Genomic DNA, 24,645 nt, shown 5'->3' with positions numbered 1-24,645 from the left:
AAGGGAGGGCGGCGCGGCCGGCGATTGGTGCCGCCGCCGTCGAGTCAGAGGTGAGGGGGGAAAGGCCGCGGCGCGCGGCGATGATGTAATGGCTTTGTGCGGCGGGGCGGCGGGGGCAGCGCTTCCTGCGTCTCGCGCGGCGACTGGCGGCTCTGGGGCGTCGGGGGCCGCCGCGGGGCCTCGCCAGACCCGCCGCGGCCCGGCCCGGCCCGGCCCGCCCGAGAGCGTGAGTGAGTGAGGGAGGGAGGGAGGAAGGAAGGGAGGGAGGGGCGGGGGCCGTGGGGAGCCGGGCGGGGCGAGGGATCCGAGAGCGGTCCGGTACCCCCCTCGCCTCGGTCTAACCGTGCCCCGCTCGGGTTTGAGGCAGCCCCGCGGAGGCCCTGCGGCCTTACCGGCGGTCGCGGCGGCCCATTGGGGGCGGGTGGTGTTTTCGCGGGCCGCCGGTAGGCGGGCTCGGCGGCGGAGCCTCTCCCTGCGCTGGGCCGGGGCGGGGGGCGAAGGGTAAGGCCTTCCCCATTGCAACCCATGGAGGGCTGCTGCCGCCCAGGGCGGGCTCTGCGGCTGCTGGAGGTGCTCTTAAGGCCTTGTACCCGCGAGGAGGTGCCCGGGAACCCAGTCGGGGCGTGAGTCCGAGTCGGTTGGATCGTGTTTCGGTGCCTTCGCGCCGCTCTCCAGTTTAGCGGGGTCCGTACGGGCTGAAAGAGCTGCTCCTGCCCAGGGAGGCCGCCTGCCTGGGCGGCTGTTTGTCGTCCGCGGTGTCCCCGAGTTTGGCGTAACGCTAATAGTCACTTTGCCGCTTCGTTTCATGTTGCACGCAGCCGTGGGATCCACAGGAATGTGCTCTCCTGACCCGTGGGGGAATAACGCTTGTGGGCTCAGGTATCTCTTTTATCTGTTGAACTAGTGGGCCTTGCCGGTTTGCCTGGCTTTGTGCAAGAAATAAAGTTCCTGACAAAATCGTAGGGTTTTAGTTTCGGAGAGTAATCTGAACTCACGTAGCTGAAACTCACGTGTTTTTGGTGGCTACGTTGTGCTGCTTTTATGAAATTCTGAAGAGTAAAGCTTGATTCTGGTGTTTTAAGCCTTTTTTCAGATAAAGAATAAAAACTTAAGCTTTGATACTTTGCTTTCTTTGTCTCTTAGGTTAAAAAAATAAAGTCCTCTTTATGAAACTGGTCCTCAGTGAAGTGTAACTTTTGATGTATGGTCTCTGAAGCCCCCCACTATGCCAGCAGCTACCGTAGACCATAGCCAGAGAATCTGTGAAGTTTGGGCTTGTAACTTGGATGAAGAGATGAAGAAAATTCGTCAAGTTATACGGAAGTATAACTATGTAGCTATGGTAAGTGGGCACTTGATATTTATCTAGCAAATTACCACCAAAAACCACGATGACTTCATTTGATGTTAGTAAATTAAAGCTATAAACTTGTCCATCCATTTTCATTGAAAGAATAGTGGATTCTTAATAGTGGATTCTGTTGAATTAATGCTGTATGAACGTTAGGTTCCTAATCTATTACCTTTCTAAAAGATTAATTTACACACAGCACTCTTCAGCTACGAAACTGTTAGATGCTTGAAATATGTTTTATTAAAAATAAGTAATGTAGATTTTTATAGGTGTCTTTTGTTAAAGTTTTAATTGTGTTCTTACAGGATACAGAATTTCCAGGAGTAGTTGCAAGGCCTATTGGAGAATTCAGAAGCAACGCAGACTATCAGTACCAATTATTACGCTGCAATGTAGATTTGCTAAAAATAATTCAACTAGGACTGACATTTATGAATGAGCAAGGAGAATACCCTCCAGGAACTTCAACTTGGCAATTTAATTTTAAATTTAATTTAACGTAAGTGTTAAATGTCTGTGCTGTTGAATGCATGTTTCTGACTTACGGAAAATGTATTATAAGTTGTGAGAACTATAGCAACTCTTTTTATCTATATGATTGGAATACGATAGATACTTTACGTGAGGAAAACTTTTGTCAGCCAAACACATGCTTTCTTCCCTCTTTTCTGTGCGGTCTGTCTTAATGTTGGTAATTTGGTCAAAAATGCTAAGCAATTTCAGCAAAAGTTTTAAGAAGAGGCATTTATACTTAGTGCAAGAGTTAGCCCTGCATTTTCTTAGTTAGCATTTCAGAGTGCTTCTAGCTTAACTTAGTTTAACTCTTAACTAGTTGTTATAAAAGTTACATGTTTCTTTGCATACTTTGAACTGGAAAATGTCAACATGTGAAGAAAAAAAATGTAAAGTTACTGAAGTGACTGAAAAAGAAATATGACAAATGTTATCAGCAAGTTCTAAAGTAAGTGTGCTCTGTCCTCTTTAAAATAACGTTACTCTTGTTAAAAGGCTTACAAGTTCTAGATAATATTCTAGGTAAAATACTGTCAACTTTTTAATACTGCAGCAGCTTTTCTTGTGTTTTCAAAGCAACTTATTCTATTAAGCTACTGTATTTTAATTTTCTTCTATAATACATTGAAAGGGATTATTGATTCTACAGCCTAGCTCCTGTGGAGATTTTTGTTCTGGATTATGTTGTGTAAAGTGTTGATTAAAAAGCAAGCTGATTTTTACTGTCTGTTGGCATAGTATTGTAAACTTTATTTCACAATGCGATTTTTATCAGTGATAAACCTTTAAGTATTAAACCTGACTTCTCCAGGGGGATGAGACACTTCTGTGGAGTTCTAATTATATCTTTAGCAGGTAGTTGACAAGGTTACTAGTATCTTGAATTTTTTCCTGAAGTAAACATAACTGGTCTGATAGGTTTTCATATGGCCTGAGTTGCGTATCAGTGCAAACACTTCTCAAACTTAAATGAAGGCTTGGGGTTTTTTGGCAGTTGTGTTACAAGCTGATCACTGGACAGCTTGATATACATGAGTTAAAACTGCAGCCTACAAAGGAGGTTTAGAGAACAGACCTTTTTTTTTTTTTCTGCAGATAAAAAGACTTATTTTCAAAGTAATTGGGGTTCTTACAAAGAAAAAAGCTGCTGCTGTCTCTCTTGATCTTTCTGTTTTTCTAAACAAGCAGTGCTGTGGCTTGTGGCAAATCAGTTTTGTCTGAGGAATGACGTGCTCTTTTTAGTTTTGTTTGAAGCACCTCTTGAAAGAAAAGGAAGTGCAGATTTGATATTTTGGTATTTCTAAACTTACCTGGCCATATAAATGCAGCATGGAAGTTATCCATTGTCTTAATAGAAGAATATGCTAATCCTACTAAGTATAGGAGAAAGAGGAAGAATGAATGAATAAATTCCAAACTGATCTGGGAAGAAGAGCCTGTGTTATGTTTTATTTCCTTTCTGAGCTTCAAAGGTCTACTTAATGTCAAGCAACTGAAAACAAAAGTAGCTTTCTATCCGTTTGTGCCAGATGCTGCGTAGATAGTAAGGCAAGATACAGGTAGTCACCTAACTAACTTGTTACTTGTTCACTGGGGGGATTTTGTACAAAAAGGTAAGCTAGGTAAGTGCTGCATGAAATGTGATTATTTTTTTTTTTTTTTACATGGGTGGAGAAATTACTTATTTTTGTCTGTTTTTAAACTTCCTTTTGGGAAGTGGCACTGTGCCAAGTGTTCTGCTCCTAAAGCAAAACAGCTGTTGGCTGTTTCTAGGAGGTAATTTTTTGTGTGTGGTTCCAGCCAGGTGGTGTTATAGTGTGCTTTTAAAGAGCATACATATTTATCTAACTATCCACCTGATTAGTGCAGAGCAACAAACTAGAATTAAAACTTCTTTTTGTAAAATAGGCATGTTTGTTTTGGATAGGTTCTTTAATGTGCTGTGGAGATGGACAGGTGTTGGGAAGCTGACGCCTTAAAGCTGGAGAACTAATGAGCAGCTGTGTGGGAGGGAGGAAAAAAGATACAACACATCTTGAGAATGTATTTCTATGTTCTGATGAATGATGACTTGCTATTAGGAATAAGGAATATAAGTCTATGACTGAATCTAATAGTCAAATTTGATATATTGGTAGTCGTGTCTGTTTTGGGTTTTTTGTGTTTTGGGGTTTTTTTTTATTAAAATTGAAAACCATACACTGAAGAGACTTTGTAGAATACTCTGTTGTGGACAGTAATATGAATATCATCTTCTAAGTAGAGCCATGTTTGCATTTTTTTTCTTTTTTAGTTAAACATTCTATGTCTTTGTTAAGATGATATAGATTAAACTTTAGCAAAAAAAACCCCATCTATTTTATCACAAATTCCTTAAGACTTTACAAAAATGTTAGTGGTAAAGGGAATAAATACAAGAATAAGAGGGGATCAAACAAGGCATAGAGGAATTTTTTTCCATCTTGTTAAATTTTAGACCCAAAATATGGCTGTTGAAGTTGGTTGTTTAGAAAGAAAACATTAGGCTATCTCAATTTTAAGGATTGACTAGATGGAGCAAGTACTCAATTTCCAGTTGTAGTGAGAAGGAAGTTTTGATGAGCGTGTGTCTAAACATTTATGTAAGCTTAAATTACAAGAAATGTGTGGGAAAATACTATCCACAGAATTAACGCAGCACTGGGGTCTGGAGTGTACTGTTCCTAGTTCTATAATGTAACATGTTAGTGCTCCAACTGTTATAATTAAGCCATCACAGTTCAAGTAATGGATCTTATTCAGTAAAATACCTGTATTCATACTTTCACTTTCCTCTGTAGATTTGCAAAAGGGGAGTTCTAGGTAACTGGGAGAGGAGCAGGAACTAGTTTTTTTTATGAAGGAGGCAAGAATGGAGGTGCCAGGAATGGCAAAATGCTAGTGAAAGTTAACAAAAGCTATGAAAAATGGTTTTTTTTTGTAATTAACATGGAAGAAAGTGAAGTTGCTCCTGCTCTGTGCTAGTAAAGTCTGTGGAATGAGTAGCAAAAAAGAAATGCTACCAGGTTTGTAATCACTGAGGTCTGTAGATTTTGAAAATTTACTTTTCCTCTGTTTTTAGAGAAGATATGTATGCCCAGGACTCTATCGAACTGTTGACAACATCTGGTATCCAGTTTAAAAAGCATGAAGAAGAAGGAATTGAGACACAGTACTTTGCAGAACTGCTTATGACATCAGGAGTTGTACTGTGCGAAGGAGTGAAGTGGCTTTCCTTTCATAGGTAAATTCTGCATGTTAAGTATTTGAGTTTTCAGTATTGATTATTGAGTTCTAGAGCTTGGATTTCACTTCTCATGTGTTAAGTGGTGCACATCTGATAGTGCATATAGCATATGTCTTGGTTGGTAAGACTCAGAAAATATTTCTGCTGTAATACCTATAGCACCATTCTGTTTCAGAAGAATAGAGTGAACATGGTGGTACTTGTGTTTTATTATTGGTGTTTACGCTGTAATAGAAAACTGTAAACCAGAAAAACATGAAACTCCTAAGCCAGCAGGTGGCATTGTATCTTTTAATATCACACATGCAAGTAATAATAGTAATAATGATAAAAGCAAACTATTCATAAGCAATTCTTGAGCAAATATTGTTTGTCTCATGGGAGAAGCCACAGAATTATCAGTGAAGAGTTTTATAAAGCACTTTTAAATTCCTTTTAAATCTGGTAATCTGGGCAGATGAAAATTACTCAGCTTAGGAGGAGAGCCCTGATAAGCCTTAATTCTAGCTGCAGTAATGAATATATTTTACTATTTATTCCATCACAGGAACTCATCTTCCAGGTAGAAATAGAAATGTGAATGCTAAATTTCTATGACTCTGTCAAGATACAAAAGATCTTTAGGTATTAATAAGACTGAACACTTCAAAACTTATGCAGTAGTCATTGTATAGCCAACTACATGCCAGAGATAATTTGCACTTTTTGCAAGCAGCAGTGGGTTTAAAGGCTTATTGCTAGCTATGTAATGCCCTCAAGTTACCATCTTAAATGTTGGCTGCTAAGCAAGTCAACAAAGGTAGAGCAAATGTTTTAGCTGAGACTAGTGGTTTCCTTACAGCCTTATTCTTGTTTATCATGCATGGTACCTTGGTAGGTGGCAATATGTAGATGACAAAATTAGAAAAAATCCCAAATTTTTCATCCTTAAGTATTAAATCTTGGGGGGAAGTTGGAGGAGAGAAAGTCACATGGAATTAGAGAAGTATTTATGTTATTAACCAACTGAAAAAATAAGGGTTGCTTCAGCAAGGAATGTAAAACAGTAGTAGAAAGGTGCATATAACAGCCTGTTGCAAATTCATCATTTTGACTTGCTTTGTGGAAAGCAAATGTTAGACTGAACTTCCAAAAGGCAGGGAGGGATGGGGAGAGAAGACAGTTAACAAAAAAAAAAAAAAAAATCCTCTTTGAGAACGTTTGTCACCTAATCTGCCTACATCTTCCACATGCAGCTGTCTTGACTCACAATATGACTCTAAAATAATCTTACTCTTGCTGTCTTGCTACTAGGTTGGCACCATGGGGAAAAATACTGGAACAAGAATGCTTTGTCAAAGTAACTACAAAGGCTGAATTAGTGAATTAAGTTTCTTTCAGCTTCTTAAACCCATTATTTTGGGCTCTTATATGCGTATTTGTGATTTACGCTTGACTACAGTAAAATAACTTAGATGGTTCAGGAGAAGTGGGGGGAGGCATGTTATGTGTGTAACTAGTACATCGACAGCTTCTGCCATGTAGAAGCAGCTACAGCTACAAAACAGTGTTTTTCCAATATTGCCTAATAACTTTAAGGGCCAAGTGTAAGCTGTCCTAGCAAAAGGAATACCTGAGCCATTTCAACACTAGGGATTCTTTTTCAAGCATATTTATACTGATTTTGTGTGATTCCTGACTAATATGCTGGTCAAAGTGTAGTGCAAACTATGTGTAATAATGCCACTTTTACTAGTGCGGCTTATGAAGGGGTTTTGGAATGGCTTTATTGAAGTCCAGTTTCATTGTGCTAAAGTGGGTTTCTGTTGTGGGCTTCACTGAAAATGCTATTCCAGCAAATGTTTGTCAAACACTGATTATCCACAACTCTGCTTGAAGTCAGAGAGTGTTTAAAGGCTTTTGTGCTTGAAAGAGCACGTTGATACTATCTTGAGCACAAAACCCTGGAGTAGTGGGTTAAGTTCTGAGAAAGCTAAGATTGCACAAAGCTATAAATAAGCATGGGTCACATAAAGTGTGCCATAAAGAATAGTAAACAGCTGTTTCTAAACAAATATTAGGTTGATTGTGATTATATTCTATTAGTGGAAACTTAAAACAGCGGGACAGCTCAGTTGAAAATGTTTCATGTAGGGTCTCCATGCAGTAGTTCTTTGACTGCTGAAAAAGCTGTGCTTGATAGTTACTGACTGTAGTATTGCTTCTGCTTCCTTAAAATGCTTGAATTACTACTAACCCTCAAAATTTCAGTCTCTTAGGGAGTGGGCAGAGAAGAATTACTCCTGTCTTAGAGTGTGTGGTTATGTTTTGGTTTTGTTTCATTTCTCAGTCTTTGATTTCCTTGAACTCTTAAGTAGTTTATTTCTAAGCTCTTAGCTTCTCAAATAGTTTTCTTTGTGTGCTTTTTATCTCTGCATTTGATGTAGCTGCCTTGGCATCCTGACGTATTGGCAAATCTGTGTGGACCTGCAGTTCTGCCAGGCGTGAACAAAGAAACATTTGTACCGTCAGCGACTCTTGTGTACTGCAACTTCATAAGTGACTCCATCAAATCTTTTGCGTGTGTTAAAATGTATTTGAGTGGATGAGAGAGGAGAGGGAAGCCCCAAATTTCTAATTCTTGTTGCAGTCAAGAGAGCTCTGAGTGCTTGGCAGTCTAGCAAGTTATAAAACAGAACAGCTCACACACTGTTTTTGTGGATGTTGAACTAACTGATCTGGTGAAGCTTTGAGTGTCCACCTGTGTGCAACCTCCTCAGTCTACCTTTGGAGACTCTGTGCAAACGTGCCTCTTAACCCAGATGTTTTGGGGAAGCTGGAAAGTTCCAAGCTATTGTATTTCAATAATCATTTATGTCTAACTGATTTCAGTAAAATTTAATCTGTTGGCTCATTTCTATTAGCCAGTTATAAAATGAAGTAAAGCTTTCTCAGCTCTGTCAGGTTTTGATTTGTTTCAGAGACTTGGTGCTTGTAGAATTCATTGTTAATTGGCTATCTGAATTCTTTCTGGATAGTAAGGGAAAGAAGGCACATTTGATCTTTTCCATGGTCTTGTTGCCTACAGCTGTCCATGTTCAGTGGAAAAAGAAAAAAAAGAAAAAAAAGAAAGGTTGTAAGCGTGCTTATGTTGCTGTATAGCTCCAGGGATTGTGGCTAGCTGCACTAAGTAACTTTAGGTGATTATATTGGAAATGGTGAAAGCTTTTTAAGGAAGGGAAGCCTATGTGCTTCAGGGTATAAACCAACCACTAATTGCCTCTTAGAGGATTAGAAAAAAACTTCTTTAATGAGCAGGTAATTACATAATTGCTCACTGTGGACTTTCTTACCCTTCTGTTAGTATTCAGCAGTGACCACTCAATTTTTGAACTAGATACATTATAGTCTTGAATTGGAGTGACAGTTCCTATGTCTGTGTAAGCTTGGATGGCTGGAGCATATTACCCCTGAAAAGTATACTAAAAAGATTATGTAAATACCTTGAATACTGTATTGTGATTAGTACAGTGGGTTTCTGATGGTTGTTAGGAGCACAATGGGACTAAGTGTAAGCAGCTGGAACTTAAGGAATGTGAGATATCATTTGGTTGAGCTGACTAAAACTAACCCATGCTTAGGATCCAAGAATAGATACCTGACTGAATGCTGTCATGCAGTGGAAGGGTAATCATGCCTGTTAAATCCACTGTTCAGATATCCTGTTCCCTTTTTCTGCATGAGGATCCCAGAGTGAAAGAATCTGCTTCAATCTCCAAGGGAAAAATATATATACATACATATATAATTCTTCATTGAAATGGCAGGTTTATGATAGCATGCTCCCTCTCAGTGCAAACAGTAAATGAATCTTGACTTTTCTTACAGTACTTCCTTCTTAACAGAAATTGGAATTGTTCGAGAGCATCTGTTTTCTAGTAATTCAGTCATGTACGTAACTTTTTTTGGAAGAGGAGGGGAATCAAACTTTTTATTTTTTAAGAGGAGCACAAATACTGTTTCTTCACTTTAAAAGTTTTAATATGGCTGTTACATTTGAGCTACAAGGATGACTGATGTCAGATATTCAGTGAGTTAATAAGCTTTCTAATCTGTAGAGGAGTAAGTTTGCTTAATCCTGAACAGTCTTTTTTGCATCTTTCTGAACAGTCTTTTTTACTAATGAGGCTTTTTTCTTTTCTTTTTCTATAGAGGGCTTTATGCCAATACAGGCTTCCCCCTCACTTTGCGCCCCCCACCCCAAATAGGTGATCTAATAAAATTAAGCTTCCAAGCTACTGTTTTTGCCAAGTATACTACAGGTTTTTACTTTGTAAGACTTGGCTGAAATCCTTTATCTTTGGCTCCTTTGCTCTGTGGCCAGTGGCTGCTGCTGTGGAGATTGGAGTGCTGCCAGCACAGCTTCAAAGCACCAGATGCAGTGTGGGATTCGTTCAACATGAAATTCCTGTTTAGAGCACTGGAAACTCCCATGGGAGAGCTGCAATAGTCCATTCCTTTTGTGTATCTTGTATTAATGGACTTTCAGCAAACAATCCATTTATTCCCAGTATGTTCAAGATTTTCTACCCTCTGTCTAGAAATTCATAAGGTAAAGATGGTGTAGAGAACCCCATTGTATACAAAAGGTACAAAAAGCAATCCTCTTTACACTGAGTATGCAAGCTAAAGCCTTGAGCCTATGTCAGAAATCACCAGTCTTTGTGGGTACTAAATATCTGCAGGATCAGTAGTACAGTGCTCTTAACTGATTTGTCTTCTGTATTACTCATCTCACAGTTAAAGATCTCAGTCAATATTTACCAAGTTGCAAAATTCTCGGTTTTGAGTATGATCCTCATATAACCAAGAACGAACACAAAGTATTAACTGGGGAATTCGGAGTCTGTGGTGGCCACCCATTCACTTGAATTATCTCTCAGCTATACGCTAAGGTTCCTTAAGCAGCAAAACTGATGCAGCCTTCAGTAGAGGCAGCTCTGCTGTGTGTTTTCATCATCTTTGTTAGTACAGGCATTTTTAAAATTGCATGTCAATAAAACCTAGCAACTAATTTGGTTCAGTGCAAATGTAGTAATAAAGAAGAGAACGTATCATTCGTCTATCTAGTTCAGTGCATATGTGCACGAGCAATACTGCAAGTACAAGGGATCAGAATGGATCAGATTCATGATAAAATCATGAATAATCTGGCTTGTAATCTCTGCCTTCCCAGGGAAAAGCATAACTAGTCATCATTGCTTTTTGTTGTCAGGTATTAAGTAGGACTGAACACCACATCTGTCTTTCCTATGCTTTAAACCTTCTGTTTCCTCTCATAACCCTTTGTAAAAGTACACGGTTTCCCCTTTTACTGCCACACCTCGTTCCTATGTCCTCTTTCTTCAGTCAAACTGTTGAGAAGGAAGTCTTCCCAAACTCTTCTCTCCATCACTCACACAATGTAATATCTCAGTTTCTTCCATCACACCTGTACTGCTCAGTTATCTTGCTGCCTCCTGCTGACTTATATGTACACACAAAAATTTTTCCAACTTACTCTGTATTTGCCTCTGAAAAGAGTAATAGTCTACAAGCTATTAAATTTTTCAGTTGTCTGTGTGCTGATTTAATAGGGAAAGTTGAAAGACAATCTGCTCTTCTTCGTTGCTGAGGGTGATACTTGCCTCCAGGCATAAACATGTGTTGGCTCTGGAAACTCATGAATCTTTTGGATTTTGAGAACTGTAGAAGTCTTTCTGTCTCAGTTTGTAGTGAAAAACTTCCATCTGTGTGAAAGGAGCCAGCTAGGAGTCTTTCTGGTGCAAGTTCTTGTTTTCAGATGAAGCCCCAGCAGCACTACCTTGTTTCAGGATTTAGAGAAACTCCTGTGTGCAGATCTTTTTGCTTCACTCAGCCTCATTCAGACTAAATTAAAATGTTTTCTCTGGAATCTGCAATGGGGCCATTTACACTGAGGCTTAGTCTTTTGTAAGAGTCAGTCTTAATTGCATTGAAATTAGGCAAAGTGTACTGTTAATGTATAATGAAGTCTTGATGTTGGAAGCGAAAAGGATGCTTCTAAGTTATTTGCTTATATTGTTTTTGTTATTTATTTGCAGTGGATATGACTTTGGCTATCTAATCAAAATCCTGACAAACTCTAATTTACCTGAAGAAGAGCTGGACTTCTTTGAGATACTGCGATTGTTTTTCCCTGTCATCTATGATGTAAAATATCTCATGAAGAGTTGCAAAAATCTGAAGGTAAGTAATCTGTTAATGGCTCAGAACAAATTCTGGGTTTGGAGACAGAGTACTTTCTGCTTAAAAATACTTACTTTCTATATTTTTATCTTTTGGTTTTGCTTTGATAATACCTACTAAGTATTGTTGTTTCAAGCTTTATATTTTTAATATTAAAGGCTATTAAAGGCTATTGATAGAAGCAGGCAGGAGCACACATCAATTATTATAACTGCTTACCAGTTAAAAATAGCATGTTGATACTGTATTTACAGTGGCCAGTCTTTGTTGACAGATGATAAACCCATGTTTGGAATGAATCCTTCACTTCTTGAACCATAAGAATTGATGGGTTTCATATACTCTTATTTCCTTATTGTGCAGTCCACTAAAGGACTGCAGTCGTCTTGGCAAAGGTAATGGCAACGATGATGCTGTGGAAGTGTCTTGGGAAGAGGAATGGAGTGAAGAATGTTTCAGATGGCCCCATAAGGAAAGATAAACAACAGCGTATGTTCAGGGACAACATGTGACTTCTAGGAAAAAAATGCAGTACTAGAAACTAATCTCTCATGTCAGGCCAGCTGGGATACTAATTGGCTTACTCTATCAGGCATAAAATTTGGATACTTTATTGCACTGGAGAATGAATGGAAACTGGAACTAAGTATGTGAAGGGGAAGACAGCAAGTGAAAGAAAGATGCTACAGGGATTGCTAACAGCTTTACTTGCCAAAGAACTGTAAGAGTCTGGACTGCTGCTGGAATGAGGTGCATCGCTCATCTGAGGCAATTAATGACTTGCTGCTTTTATGGAAAGTAATTCGATTCTCTAGGCTTTCTTAATGAGAACCTGCATGAAAAAGAGAACACTGACTGTAGTACAACCAAAGCCTAACTAAGGGATGGCTTGCCACTTCATCGTGCTGAACTAGTGATCTGTGTGGGGTTTATAGTCCTCTGTTTCTTTCTGAGATAAACTAATAGAGTATGTCACTTCTAAGTAGTAGCCTACTTGTGTGGGAAGTAAATTTTGTAAATCCTTTTGTTAATCAAATTAATGTCAAAAATGGAGACCTCCCAGTTAGTAAGAAAAGTATAATTACCTGTGTTCATCTAGAGTTGTTATTGGTATAATCAGCAGCGCAAATAGCTGAGTATTAAAAACACCTTAGAAACAGTTTTTCTCCACAGAGACCAGAAGAAAAAAGGAAATGTTAATAAGCTTCAGGAGTCTTAAAGGAGGGGGAGGGACCCCAAAAACAACCACACTTACTTTCTCACTCCTGGTGAAGCAAAGTAAAGCATCTGGTGTCTTAGTGGTGGCGACACACTTAACCAAGAACAGAGTGTATAATCCAACTTTAGTGATGTAGGAAAGGTGACAGAATGATGTTCTCTGTCACTGTTCCAGAGGTGACATTCCCAGTGGGTTTGGGGAGGAGGGGATTGTATTTCCTGTCACTTCATTAAGACATAGTTGTGTGTAACGTGTATTGTTTAGAGACACTGATGGTTTTTGGAAGACAAGAAAAACCTTCTTCACAGGTCTTATTTCAGCAAACTTTAAGAACAAGGGTGATTTTTTTTTTTATCCCCTCCCCCCCAGCTGAATATGTAGGTCAGCTTTCCTGCAGTAAATCTTGATCCTGTCGCCTAACCTGCAGACTTGTAATGACAGCAGGGGAAGGGATGTGGACTACCCTACCCATCCAAATTTACCAGTGATGAAATGATGGTGAACTTGTACTGTACTGAGAGCAGCTGTCTAAAACAAATTGCTAAATGCTCAGTGTTGTGACTAAAAATGCATGCACTGTCTCCTGATGTGTGTCACTTTCAATCTTTATTAAATTGCAGTGAACTGAACTGCTGTGCAGTTGTCCTTTATTGACTTGTCTAAGTTATTTTTCATATGAAAGTCACTGACTTGCTGTAGGTCTCCCACTTCCTGCCCCCACACACCCAAAAAAGAATTTGTGACATTGAGAAGAGAAATATGCTGTAGGATTAGGAAGCTGTTTGGTGCTATTTTTGTGGAATTTAGTCTGTGAATTTACAGTATGTTAACTTAAATGGACATGAATCTACTTTACTGGCACGCAGATTGGGAGTTAACTTGAGATATTAATGTAGCATAGGTTAAATTCTTGCTTGTTCTCTAAAAATCTTTCTATGTAGACTATTCCAAACCTTTTGATAGTAATGGCAACTCTAAGTAATTATGTAGATTTATAGACCTTGTTGGAAAGTTGCTTTTATAGGGGGGGTTTGTACAGAACAGCGAACTCTGGTACCAGTGGCATGAAACGAGAATTTGAAGTGGATTTGCTGTTTGACTATGGTCATGTGATTATGTAAATCATTCTGTGGCCTTTTTCTTGAAAGACCAGTACTCTGAAAATTTGGAAAGAATTTGTCCTTCTCCTCTAAGAGTAAAAATGTTCTTACCTGGAGTGCAAAAGTCTTGCCTGAAAGAGAATCTCAGTAGCTTATTAATTTTCAGAGACAGACAAATTTTATTCTGTAATTATTGCAGTTATAGAACAAGAAGTTCCACACAAAAGTGGTGTGTGATGTATTTATAAATGGATATATATCATTAAAAGCACTATTTTCAAAGCATTCTTCTGTAGGCTGCTGTTAACTGTAAATTTTGAACTACATTCCAGAGCTTGCAGCTGCTGTGTAAATATTACTGATTTTTATTCTTGATTCTTCAAAGTTATTTGAAACTAGAGTAGATAGTCTTACAGCTAGCAGAACCTGATGATGAGGCACCACTAATTTGCAACTTGAGGAAGAGGAGGGTTTAGGAGCAGAAAATGGTGCCTTGAAAGGGTGTGGGCCTAACTGCTGTTGCTAACTCTAACAGCTCATTATTGGAGTTAGAAAGTGGAGAACATGCCTGTATTGGATATGCGCTTTTTTTTCCCCTGCCCACCAGCCCTCCACATGTTTTTGACAGTGTAAATTAAATAATTGAGCATATTTAGGTACAACATCTGAACACTACAAGCACATAAAGAAAACAAGCTAGCTTCTGTGCTTAACTGTATAGTGTATAGACTTACTTTTATCTTAAACTTCTGTAAACTATATTCCTGCTGCTCAAGCTAGAATAAAACTAGCCATACCAATACTAGGTTTTCATGTTGGTTTGTAGGTGTTACTTGAGAATGTCACTACTGAAGCTTCCATCTTTTTAAACAAAACTAAAACCTGGGCCCAAACCTGTTGCCGTAAGATTCACAGGAATTTTCATAATGTTTGATCTGATTTTCAGGTCAGACTTTATTTTTGTTGCTCTGAGTTTTAACTTTGACTGTTATGCTTTTGCTTCTTATTGCTTGCCTTCCTGTACTTGACACGGGTTAAGAGTGTGAGGAAAGGTGAACTCGGATACTGGGCAGTCTTCCTTTAAAAGTATTGCCTCTGTGCAACATTTTTGCCCTGCAAAGCTTGTGACAGCACTAAGGATTTTGCTGTTTGGTTGGTTGGATTTTAAATCTTTCTAGACCTTAGAGAGTGTGCGTGTGCTTTAGTCTATTTCCAGTACCTTTATGGCTTAATGATTAAAAAAAAAAATGTACAAAATTATGTGCTCACAGTGTAGCTTACAGCATTAAGAGATTGCAGTTACAATGTTACCTGTCTATCCTTCAACTGATCTGTGTTACCTGTGTGAAACCAAACCAACCTCTGATGGGTTTGCTTCTACACAGAGTGGTTATTACCATTGGGGGCGGCGCTAAAAAGAGGTTTATTTAGTCATTTTGCAGTTAAGGCATTAGTTTTTCACATAAGCTTATTGGGAAGAAAATTAGTTTCAAAACTGGAGAAGTTTTACCTTTAAGAGCAGATAGATTTGCAGCTTTTAGTGATGTCTACAGCTTCGCAGTCTGTCCTTTTAAACCATGGATCAACATTCAAAGCAGACAATTACAGTTTTAAATTGTTCCCTTTTTGCATGTGAGATGTTTATATACTTTTTTAAGTAGGCTTCGTTACACATGACTATTAAATATACATCTCTAACAGAAAAGCTGGCTATACCATTGGATTTTAGTATCTTAGAAAACTAGTTGCAAGACAATGAATTTTTTTGCATGTTTTTTTTCCTAGCCTCTTATGTCAGCTAATGAAACAAACTTTAAAGAGGGGTAGAATGTCTTGTAGAGATGGAGTGGGCACTTTCTTCCTTTTTTACTCTACCACCTGGTTTCTAAAATGCCTGCTGTGTAACATTTTCCTGGACTCCCTGTAGTGTTCTAGATGCTTAAGGATACTCTCAGTTTTTGTGAAGGGAAGTGGAAAAACCCTCAACTTAATTGTTGAAAGGTAAGTGGAAAGAAAAAGGTCTGTTTCAAAGGAAGCATAGATACTTTAACACATGGAGGCATATGGGCACCTCATTTGTAAACACTTGAATTCTTGTGTTTGTAGAACAATGCTTTTACCTTTTAAACTTTCATTCAAATAGAAGGAGTACAGGAACACCTGGTTTTGTTCTTCAGCATTGCCAATCCTTTCAGCATCTTGAAGGAATTGTTTTGTTAAGTAATGACATCTGGTTACTGGAAAAGCTGGAACATGAGGGAGTAGTAGTTTTGTTGGTCACAGATACTGCTTTATTTAATCAATACTGACACAGAATTCTAATGCTGCTATTGATACTGAAAGTTTCATTCTCCAGGTGTGTATTTATCTAGTATAATAACTGTTACAGCTACTGTGCAAATGTTAAAATATAGCTGAGTTTGTATGACCTGTGTAACAGATTTTCCCAAATATAGCTACTCAGTTTTCTGATTCTTTTTTTTTCAGCAGTTAACAAAAATTTTTTCTTTTTCAGGGTGGATTACAAGAAGTGGCTGAGCAGTTAGAGCTGGAAAGGATAGGACCACAGCATCAGGCAGGATCTGATTCTTTACTCACAGGAATGGCCTTTTTCAAAATGAGAGAAGTAGGTGGATGTGTTGGTTTTATCTCCATCATAGTAATGTGCTGTGATAGTCAGATGGAATTGCTGATTCTGATAAGTCTGCTGTATTTTAAGGAGGTCTCTGAAGGGCTTCAGGGGTCACTCCTTTCTTGACAAAAATAAGACCACCTGTATTTTCCCCAGAATAAGTGTGAACCAGCCCCACTGGTTTACTGCTTAGCTGCTGTGAGTGAGTATTGCTTCCTGTTTCCAGCCTATGCCTGGCTTTTGGATTTTTTGTGGGGTTTTGCTTTTGGGTTTTTTTCCTTCCCTGTTTTGCAGGGTACCTCTTTTTAGGTGGCTGCTGCAGTGTTATGAGCTGCTGGAGCGAGACTCCTTTCTGGGTGACCATACTCAAGCCAGGTTTTGGTTTGGTTTTTTTTTTTGGAGCTTCTGCTCAGTGTAATACCCAGCTGGTATGCACTGCTGCTTGTGACAGGCCTAGAGGGGGGGAAGGAGTGTCGACTGGCCGCTTCTAGCTAAACTTGCAGGCTATAGGTATATTAAATAACAACTTTCAGGCTGCTGTGGACAATGTCCATGCATTTGTTCCTTACCATTGAGTAAAGCACAGATTAACTCAGGTTCTAAAAGATTATACATCGATCAATTAATTCAAGGTTTGCAGCAAGGGAAACCACGTCTTACAAGCTTCACTGTTCCTTGATACTTGTCTGTGTACAACAGGAAGATATTAGGATATTTTGCATTAGCAGAACAAACAAATGTTGAACGGACCTCTTCTGGAAAGCAGTTGCACTGGACAAATGCCAGTGCATCTGAACATGGCATTCTGCCAGCAATTCAGTGTCATTTACCATGTCAAAAGGGATGGCAATAGGAAACCTCATTTTTAATAAGGTTCAGGATTGTATGCTGAGGTGTCTATTTCCTGTAATCCAGCTTTTTTGTATAAAGGAGAAAATGAGCACAAGTTCCTGACAAATACTAGTGAGACAGCAGGTGAAAAAGAAATGCTGTGATTTAAGCTGGTTTGCTCATCATAACACTCTGTTCTGCCTCTGCTGGAACTGTTGCAGTTGTCAAGCAGGTCATGGGCTACAGATGCAATAGAAAGGATTGTGTTTCTGGTACAATCCAAGCCCAGTGTGGCTAACGGCCATCTGCCCGGTATTGTTAATCTTTCACTTTTGAATTTGAAACAAAATCCAAAACAAATAAAGGGGAAGGGAAAGTAGATGAGAATGATGCCTAAGAGACTGCCTTTCAAATTAGTTTTCTAGAGGAAAAGGTTCAAACCCATGATTGTTTCTCTAATGAGATGCAGTTTGTGTTACATGGCAAATTATCTTCTCGAATTTGTTTACCAAAAGCTCTTACTGGGAGAAGTAGAAATCATTGAGGTTTTTAGTGCAAAACACTTGCTTAATTAAGCCAACAAAGATGTATTGATTATGATGAGTTTTTTCAGTACTTTCAGGTTCTTTGCAAATACAGTATTTCTAGATAAGGACACAGTAGTCAGCAGAGAGAATTAAATTTAATGTGTATTTTTAAAGCCTTTTCAGTAGACTTCATTGTTTAACAATGTATTTCTGCGTGACAAAAACTTCATTTTACAATGCTTTTAGAGGTACAAAATTTTGTTCATAATTGTGGTGAAGGAGTTTCAACTTGCTTGCTGAGTTTGGGAATGCCAGCCAAAAAAGTTAGTGATCTTTTTCATCCCATCAGAAATACTTAAATATTGATACTACAACAGTAGAGCTGTTGTTTTGGGATTTTCCTACCTGTTTATTTCTTCAAGAACTGCTGGGGGCTTTAAAACTTTTAACTGAGGTCTCCAATTCCTGCAGTATAGAACTTGCCATCCAGACTCTGCTGCTAAGAGCAAAGCTTGAAGGGAGAAGTTTTACAGCCTGTGTGGTATATGCAGTCCTCTACATTTAGATTGTGTATTGCGTCCACACTGCTCCTGTGTGATTGTGGCTGTCTTAAGATTTCTGATGTTGATCACGACTCAGCCACTGGGATGTCCAGGGTTTCTGTGAAGTTTTTAGGGTGAAAAATTTTTTGTGTACGTGTGTGTCTTTTTTATTTTTGTGGGGTAATTTGTGGTTTTGCTTGAAAACCTGAGGCTGAAAGGTGGAAGGGATTTTGTATGTCTTCCACTGAAAGGTTCTGTTTGCAATTCAGACTTGTAAGGTGTAAATGCAGTCTTAGTATAAAATTTACTTTAATTTTGCTGTTCCTTATTAAATGAAGTCCCCCTCTGTGAGGAGCTAGCTGGAAATGCATCTTTCTGCATTTCTCTAAACTCCATAATGCATTTTGTGCTCAAACGTTCTCCCCACCCCAAACCTTTATAATATAAATCAATACATACTGCCATTTCAAGACAGAGTATGATGAAAACTCCCACACTGAGGAGTAGGTAGAGTACAGGCACTGATGATGGATGCCTGTTGTGAGAAACTCCACAGAAATCAGTTGGAGAAATATCTTTGTTACACTTGCAGAAAAGTGAGTGATAGCTGATAATACAAAACTATCAAAACATTGCATTTGGCCATTTTATCAGGAAGGGTGCACAGGAAGACTGATTTTGTGCCTTCAGAGATTTACTTTAAAGAATCGTGTCATATAGTGTGCATCTTGATAACGTGTTGTGTTATGTTAATTATATCATCTTTTGCACCTTGGGATTTGGTATCTTAGGCTAAAAAGAAAGTAACATTTTAAAGCCTTTTTGTAGTTCTATTTAAACTGAGCCTTTTCTTTGGCAATAATTTGTGTCTTTCTTTTAACTCTTTAGATGTTCTTTGAAGATCACATTGACGATGCCAAATATTGTGGCCACTTATACGGCCTTGGTTCGGGGTCATCTTATGTACAAAATGGCACAGGAAATGCATATGAAGAAGAAGCCAACAAACAGTCATGACATGAAATGAAAGGCCATCTTTTTGACCTCCATGTGCTTGTATATAGGTTTTATCTCTGGTTGAACCCCTTGGACAATAAGGCTTTTTTTCCCCCTTTCTCAGCACACTTTCTTTTCTGCCTTTCTATGTACTAAACTTGACTGTTCCTATCACAGATTTTGATCCTACTATTGATATGTAAAATTTTCTGGGTTACATTTTGGCCTCATAACTAGACCATTTGTAAAGAAGCATGTATAGGATCAGTGTGGCAGAGAGAAGGGGAAAGTTATATCATAATGAACAGTCTGGTAAACTTACTTATATTGATCTCCTGGTTTTTTGTCTCTTTCCCCTCCCTTCTACAAATTAACTGGCACTGATTGTAACTAACTTCCCCATTCATGTCTGTTCCTTCCAGTATGCAGGCGTTTTAGCTATTCAAGATTGTGGACCATCAAATTTGCACTTTAGAGAACGACTCTTGACTCAGATCCTGTGTTTTATTTGAAGTTTTGTTTTCTAGCTGAGGGCAAAAGAAAAAAGAAAACAATCATCTGCCAAGTTCAGCAGCTTCGTGCTGTATTTCCTTGGTATCTCAACCCACAGAACGTGACTTACTTGCTGTATAACCTCTGTTTGTTCAAGCAAAACAAACTACTGAAATCATAGTAACTGCTGTTATTTTACTAGTGTTCAGTCGTCTTCAAAGACATCCTGCACATGTCAACTGCTGGTTGGCCTGCTGCTTTAAAACCGCTCTGTGGTGGGGGAAAGAAGCTTATAAAAACAGCTTTACACCCTTCAGGAAAAGAACAGCTATTACTTTAGCATTTTTGCCATTAAGCTGAGAGTTGAAGGATATTGGAATAGTAGGAGTTTTGTAATGGCACACTTCCCTTGATTAACTTCCTAGCTTTTATTCTAGTAATGTACACCTCAAATTTTTTATGAAGTCATATTTATTATGTACTTGATTTTTGAAAGTCAGTTTAGTTCAAGATAAAACCCAAAGATCTGAAAAAATACTATTTAATTGAATTAGAAGGACAATTAAATCATGCTTTTTTTGTAGTTGCTACAAAGACAGATGTTACAGATATTTGTTGTAAAACAACAAAATATAAATAACTTATAGCTAATAAAGTTACCTGAGGAGTGTAATGCTAGTTTATTTTTGAGTATATCTTAGCAATATATTTTAGATACATTGTTTTAAAGGACCCTAAAGTACGTTCTTAACTCTGCATAGCATGTGTACTGAGCAGTTGTGCAGGAAGGATTTTTGATATTGAATAGCTAAATACTAGCCTGAAATGATGGAATGTGCAACATTGTGTGCCTGTGTGTGCGTGCGCGCGTATGTGTGCGTGTTCGACACGGAAATCAATAGTAGAAAAAATCTCAATGTTCGCCAAATTATTCCGTTTTACCTTGTACTTATAAAATCAAACACCTTTTTTTCATTGAGTTACAATGATGTAACTGGGTGGTCCTTTTTAAACAACAAATAATTTGCATAAGAGGGTATTTGTTTTTAAAGCTTTTGTAAATAAAGGCCTAAGAAATGTTTTCTTACATAACAGACTGGTGGTTTTGTTACAAAATTTTTTCTGGAACATCTGTGTAGTTAGTTCAGTTCTGTATTCTGTTTTGTTTAGGCATGATAGTTCTCTTCCATGTGCTTATAAAATGATCTTACTGCTCCCTGACTGATTCCACTTTCAGAGCAGAATTCTGTTCATGTGTTTCCAATCACTTCGTTCCTACTGACCTGAGCTGCAAAAGTGGTGATTACAATTTACTACTGAGGCATCCAAATTCCATTAGTAATTTATTTTAATACCATTATGCATTAGATGATGGTGACTTGTTTTAACTTTGTTTGTCTTTGGCTTTAATAAGATAGGGACTATCTAATGGGAAAACAGGATGGATTCTTACTGTGGCTTATGTGGAAAATTAGCATACATGTGGAATGAAGAACACCTGAAGTTTGATGCATTTGCTTTAAAGTTCAGTAGCTTTGCCTAAAGCCTACTGATACACCTATCTGTGGTTAACTTTTGAAGGGAATGACTTTGAAGAACTTTGATGGGTTTTTGTTTTGAAGTAACTCTTTAGTTGTTGATCAAAGGAAGTTTTAGAGGCTCCTAAATGTGTGTCTACAGAAAAAGTTTTAGCTCAGATTGGGATGCATTTTTGAAGCGACTGCTGAGCATCCCATGTGCTGTGCTTTGCTTTGCTTCCTGTCATGAACCTGTCAGAGCCTGGACTCCTTTTGGAAGAAGCTAAACCCAAAGATGCATGCTAGGTGTGTGTCTTGTGTTCCAGCTGCTAATCGGCATGCAGTCTGCAGGACCAGGCTGAGTTTGCTTAAACCCTAGCATAAAATTCTTATGGGGCATTTGACTTTAAGCAATTGTCCTCTTTAGTTTTCTTCCTGTAAGAAAAGCTTTTCTCAAAACCCACCGATCAGCTAAGATTATGCTTCATTCTGTGTGAGAACTCTTGGTCTGATCAATGTGATCTGTCTGTTGAGAGTTGATTACAGCTGGGGACACATCTGTGCATCATTCAGTTTCCATAGCAAAATTAGGTTTAGTTTCCATTAAGAAGTGATTTAAATGGTGAATTGTAGAGATTATGAAAAAAGTAATTTCTTCTTGTGTTAGGACTGTTACTTGTAAACTGCAGAGCCTGAAATCTGAATGTTTCCAAAGTGGACAGCTTTAATTGCTTTTGCAAAAATAAATGTGCAGGCACAGTTCCAGCTGTCTGGATATGCACCTTTTTGTTCAGAGACAAGAATTCTCTTTCTAGGCCTCTGCTTTTCCCAATCCATTTAAAGTATATTGTTGTTTGAGTAGGTTTGTCAGAAGAAATGCAATATCAAAACCTGTTATATTTGATCTATCTTTTTTTTTAATTCACTTGTATTTTTGGCTTCTGGAGTCGGATGAGTGTTCCAGGAACATTATGTACTCTTGCTACTTTTTTTTAAATTTTTTTTTTTTTACACATTTAATTCCTTTGCTCATTGAAACTCAACAAGAAGGATCTTTCAGATGGAAGAAAATAGGTCTGGAACATATTTGGAGTATTTGAGGCTTTTTTCCCATAAGAATTTGGGGATGACCTATAACCTCTGACATCTAAGACCTTTCACTAATCATCTCTAACTGGTTACTCCAAGCTCAAGAATGGTTCATTCCCTCATGCAGGAAGTCAAATGGAAGTAGGAGGAAGCCTGCACAGATGAACAAGGAGCTTCTGACTAAACTCAAAGAAAGGAAGTGTATGAAAGGTGGAAGCAGGTGCAGGTGACACTGTCTTAAGTGTGTAGTGGCTGGGTTAAGGAAGCCAAAGTCTATCTGGAGTTGAATCTGATGAGGGACAAGAAAAGCTTTTACAGGGACATCAGGAGCAAAGAAAGATTAGAGAAGATGTGAGACCACTGCTGAATGGGGGCAGGAGACCTAGTGACAAAGGACATGGAGAAGACCAAGGTACTCAATGCCACTTTTGGTTTGGTTCTTACTCTTAAGGCTTGACTTCAGGATCCTGGGTGCCTGAGATGCCTAGGCAAGTCTGAAACAAGGAAGACTTACCCTTTGTGGAGGAGGATCAAGTTAGGAACATGTAAACAAATTGCACATGAAGAAGTTCAGAGAACCTGATAGGATGCCCCCACAGGTGCTGAGGGAACTGACTGATGTCACTGTGAGAGACTGTTCTTGTTATCTTTGAAAGGTCATGGTTGTAAGGGGAGTTTCCTGATGAGTGAAAGAGAACAGATGTCACTCCCTACCTTCAAGAAGAGCAAGGAGTATGCAGGGAACTGCAGGCTGGTCAACCTTACCTCAATCCCTAGGAAGGTGATGGAGCAGATAATCCTAGAAACCCATTTCCAAACATACAATGGATAAGAAGGTGATTGGAAGTAGTCAGCTTGGATTTATGAAAGGGAAATAATTTCTGACCAGCTTGCTGTATTTTACCCTTCTTTGAGCAGGTATATTGGACTAGATGATCACCACAGGTCCCTTCCAGCGCTAACTCTTCTACGATACTAAAGCACACTTACGTAGACTGACTGCACTGGATCCTTGTGTCTGAATTAGATGAGGCATGAGCACCCACAAGGTACATACGCTTATTGGTCACCCAGAGGACAGGCCACACAGTGAAGATTGAGTGGTTACTTCATGTTGTATAGCATGCACTAGAAGATGTAACTTGTGTAGGCAGCCTGTTTTGTTTAAGGTCCATCCTTTCCATCCTCATGTAGGCTTTTGCCCTTGCAATGTTGTGTTTTGCTGAAAGAACAGAGACTTGCTTGGTTCCGCTTTCAGGTAATGGTGCATGTTAAGCTCTTGAAGCAAAAGGAAACAGCATGCCCTGGGGAATCAGTTACTTGTTCCTCTGGTTTTCTTTAGTTTAAAATTACTGTATCAAAGATAATTCCACTAGTAGTGCTTGAAATGTGGGAGCCTGAACAATTGCAGAGCAAACAGTAGGTCTGAGTAACATCTCAAGAGTATGATTAGTCACAGTGGGAGGAACTGGTTGATGACAAGTGTGTCTAGCTGTACATAAATCCAGCTGAGAATTATTTCTGCTGGGTTACAAGTTGTGTTTCTGTTAATTGCACAGCACTGATGGTATTAATTTTCATGCTGGGGAAGCAACCTTAAATGCTGCCTTAAGTAGCAGGGTGTACTTCGGAACCAAAGTTACAGATTCAAACCCACCTTTTGAGGCATCCTTGTCATAGAAGCCCACACGGCAGATAGTATAACTTCATAGTATTTTTCACTTAATAGTTCCAAGTAAAATTTCCTAGTTTGTAAGTACTAGTGTTTAAGAAATCTTGCATTTAATCGTGTTGGCTGAATGTTCTTGAGTGGTAGTACTTGTTCAGCTCTATAAAACTTTTGCGTAATCCTTCTTTTGCAGTCACTTAGAAAAATAGGTGAAGGGCTAACAATCAGCTGGCAAAGCGGGTGCGTTAGTCCAATACTCTGACCAGGTTCTTCTAGATATTCCAGGAGGAGGACTTAGTGCTTTAGTACTGAACTTACGTTGAAGATATTTGTTATGTGAGATGTTGATTTAGAAAAGTGATACAGCAATATACTGAAGTTGCAACACAAACACAGTATAGCAATTGTATATACAGTTGAATCACAATACGAACATCATTCCCTTTACCAATGTCTATAGCATGCTCACCATCACGGTGCTGGGCGATGCTAGCTGCCAGGGAAGAACGCGTGGGCTGAAGCCTGCTCGAGCCCATTGTGCTCCTCAAAGTTGATTTTGCTGGGTGTTCAATTTTTATACTCTATGTTGGGCTGAGCCACATTACACATATCCCTGTGTTGGTGTGGCTGGCTCAGGAAGATACTACTTTCTA

General features: G+C 38.8%; 1 protein-coding gene across 3 annotated transcripts; it reads left to right on the top strand.

Moving 5' to 3' along the window:
* The first annotated feature begins 79 nt into the window (after positions 1 to 79).
* Positions 80 to 20,811, top strand: CNOT7 (CCR4-NOT transcription complex subunit 7). Of its 3 annotated transcripts, none has more exons than XM_075026753.1 (7): positions 80 to 226; positions 1,144 to 1,342; positions 1,660 to 1,853; positions 4,968 to 5,129; positions 11,234 to 11,378; positions 16,213 to 16,323; positions 19,118 to 20,811. In XM_075026753.1, exons 2-7 carry the CDS (start codon positions 1,226 to 1,228, stop codon positions 19,244 to 19,246), a joined length of 858 nt encoding a protein of 285 aa, XP_074882854.1. In that variant the 5' UTR covers positions 80 to 226; positions 1,144 to 1,225; the 3' UTR covers positions 19,247 to 20,811. The 3 variants fall into 3 exon arrangements, with proteins under 3 accessions (XP_074882854.1, XP_074882839.1, XP_074882847.1); XM_075026738.1 differs by having other exon boundaries at positions 82 to 230; XM_075026746.1 differs by having other exon boundaries at positions 82 to 234.
* The last annotated feature ends 3,834 nt before the right edge of the window (positions 20,812 to 24,645 follow it).

This window comes from Buteo buteo, chromosome 1, assembly GCF_964188355.1.
Source record: "Buteo buteo chromosome 1, bButBut1.hap1.1, whole genome shotgun sequence".
In the NCBI taxonomy this organism is placed as follows: Eukaryota; Metazoa; Chordata; class Aves; order Accipitriformes; family Accipitridae; genus Buteo; species Buteo buteo.
The sequence above is the reverse complement of the archived record's forward strand: the minus strand, read 5'-3'. Positions and strand labels throughout refer to the sequence as shown.

Bases quoted from the DNA above. Each gene is read 5' to 3' on its own strand.
- CNOT7 (XM_075026753.1), top strand. From the start codon at position 1,226: ATGCCAGCAGCTACCGTAGACCATAGCCAGAGAATCTGTGAAGTTTGG. The intron at 1,854-4,967 runs GTAAGTGTTAAA...CTCTGTTTTTAG, and splicing joins AATTTTAAATTTAATTTAAC to AGAAGATATGTATGCCCAGG. The intron at 5,130-11,233 runs GTAAATTCTGCA...ATTTATTTGCAG, and splicing joins AAGTGGCTTTCCTTTCATAG to TGGATATGACTTTGGCTATC.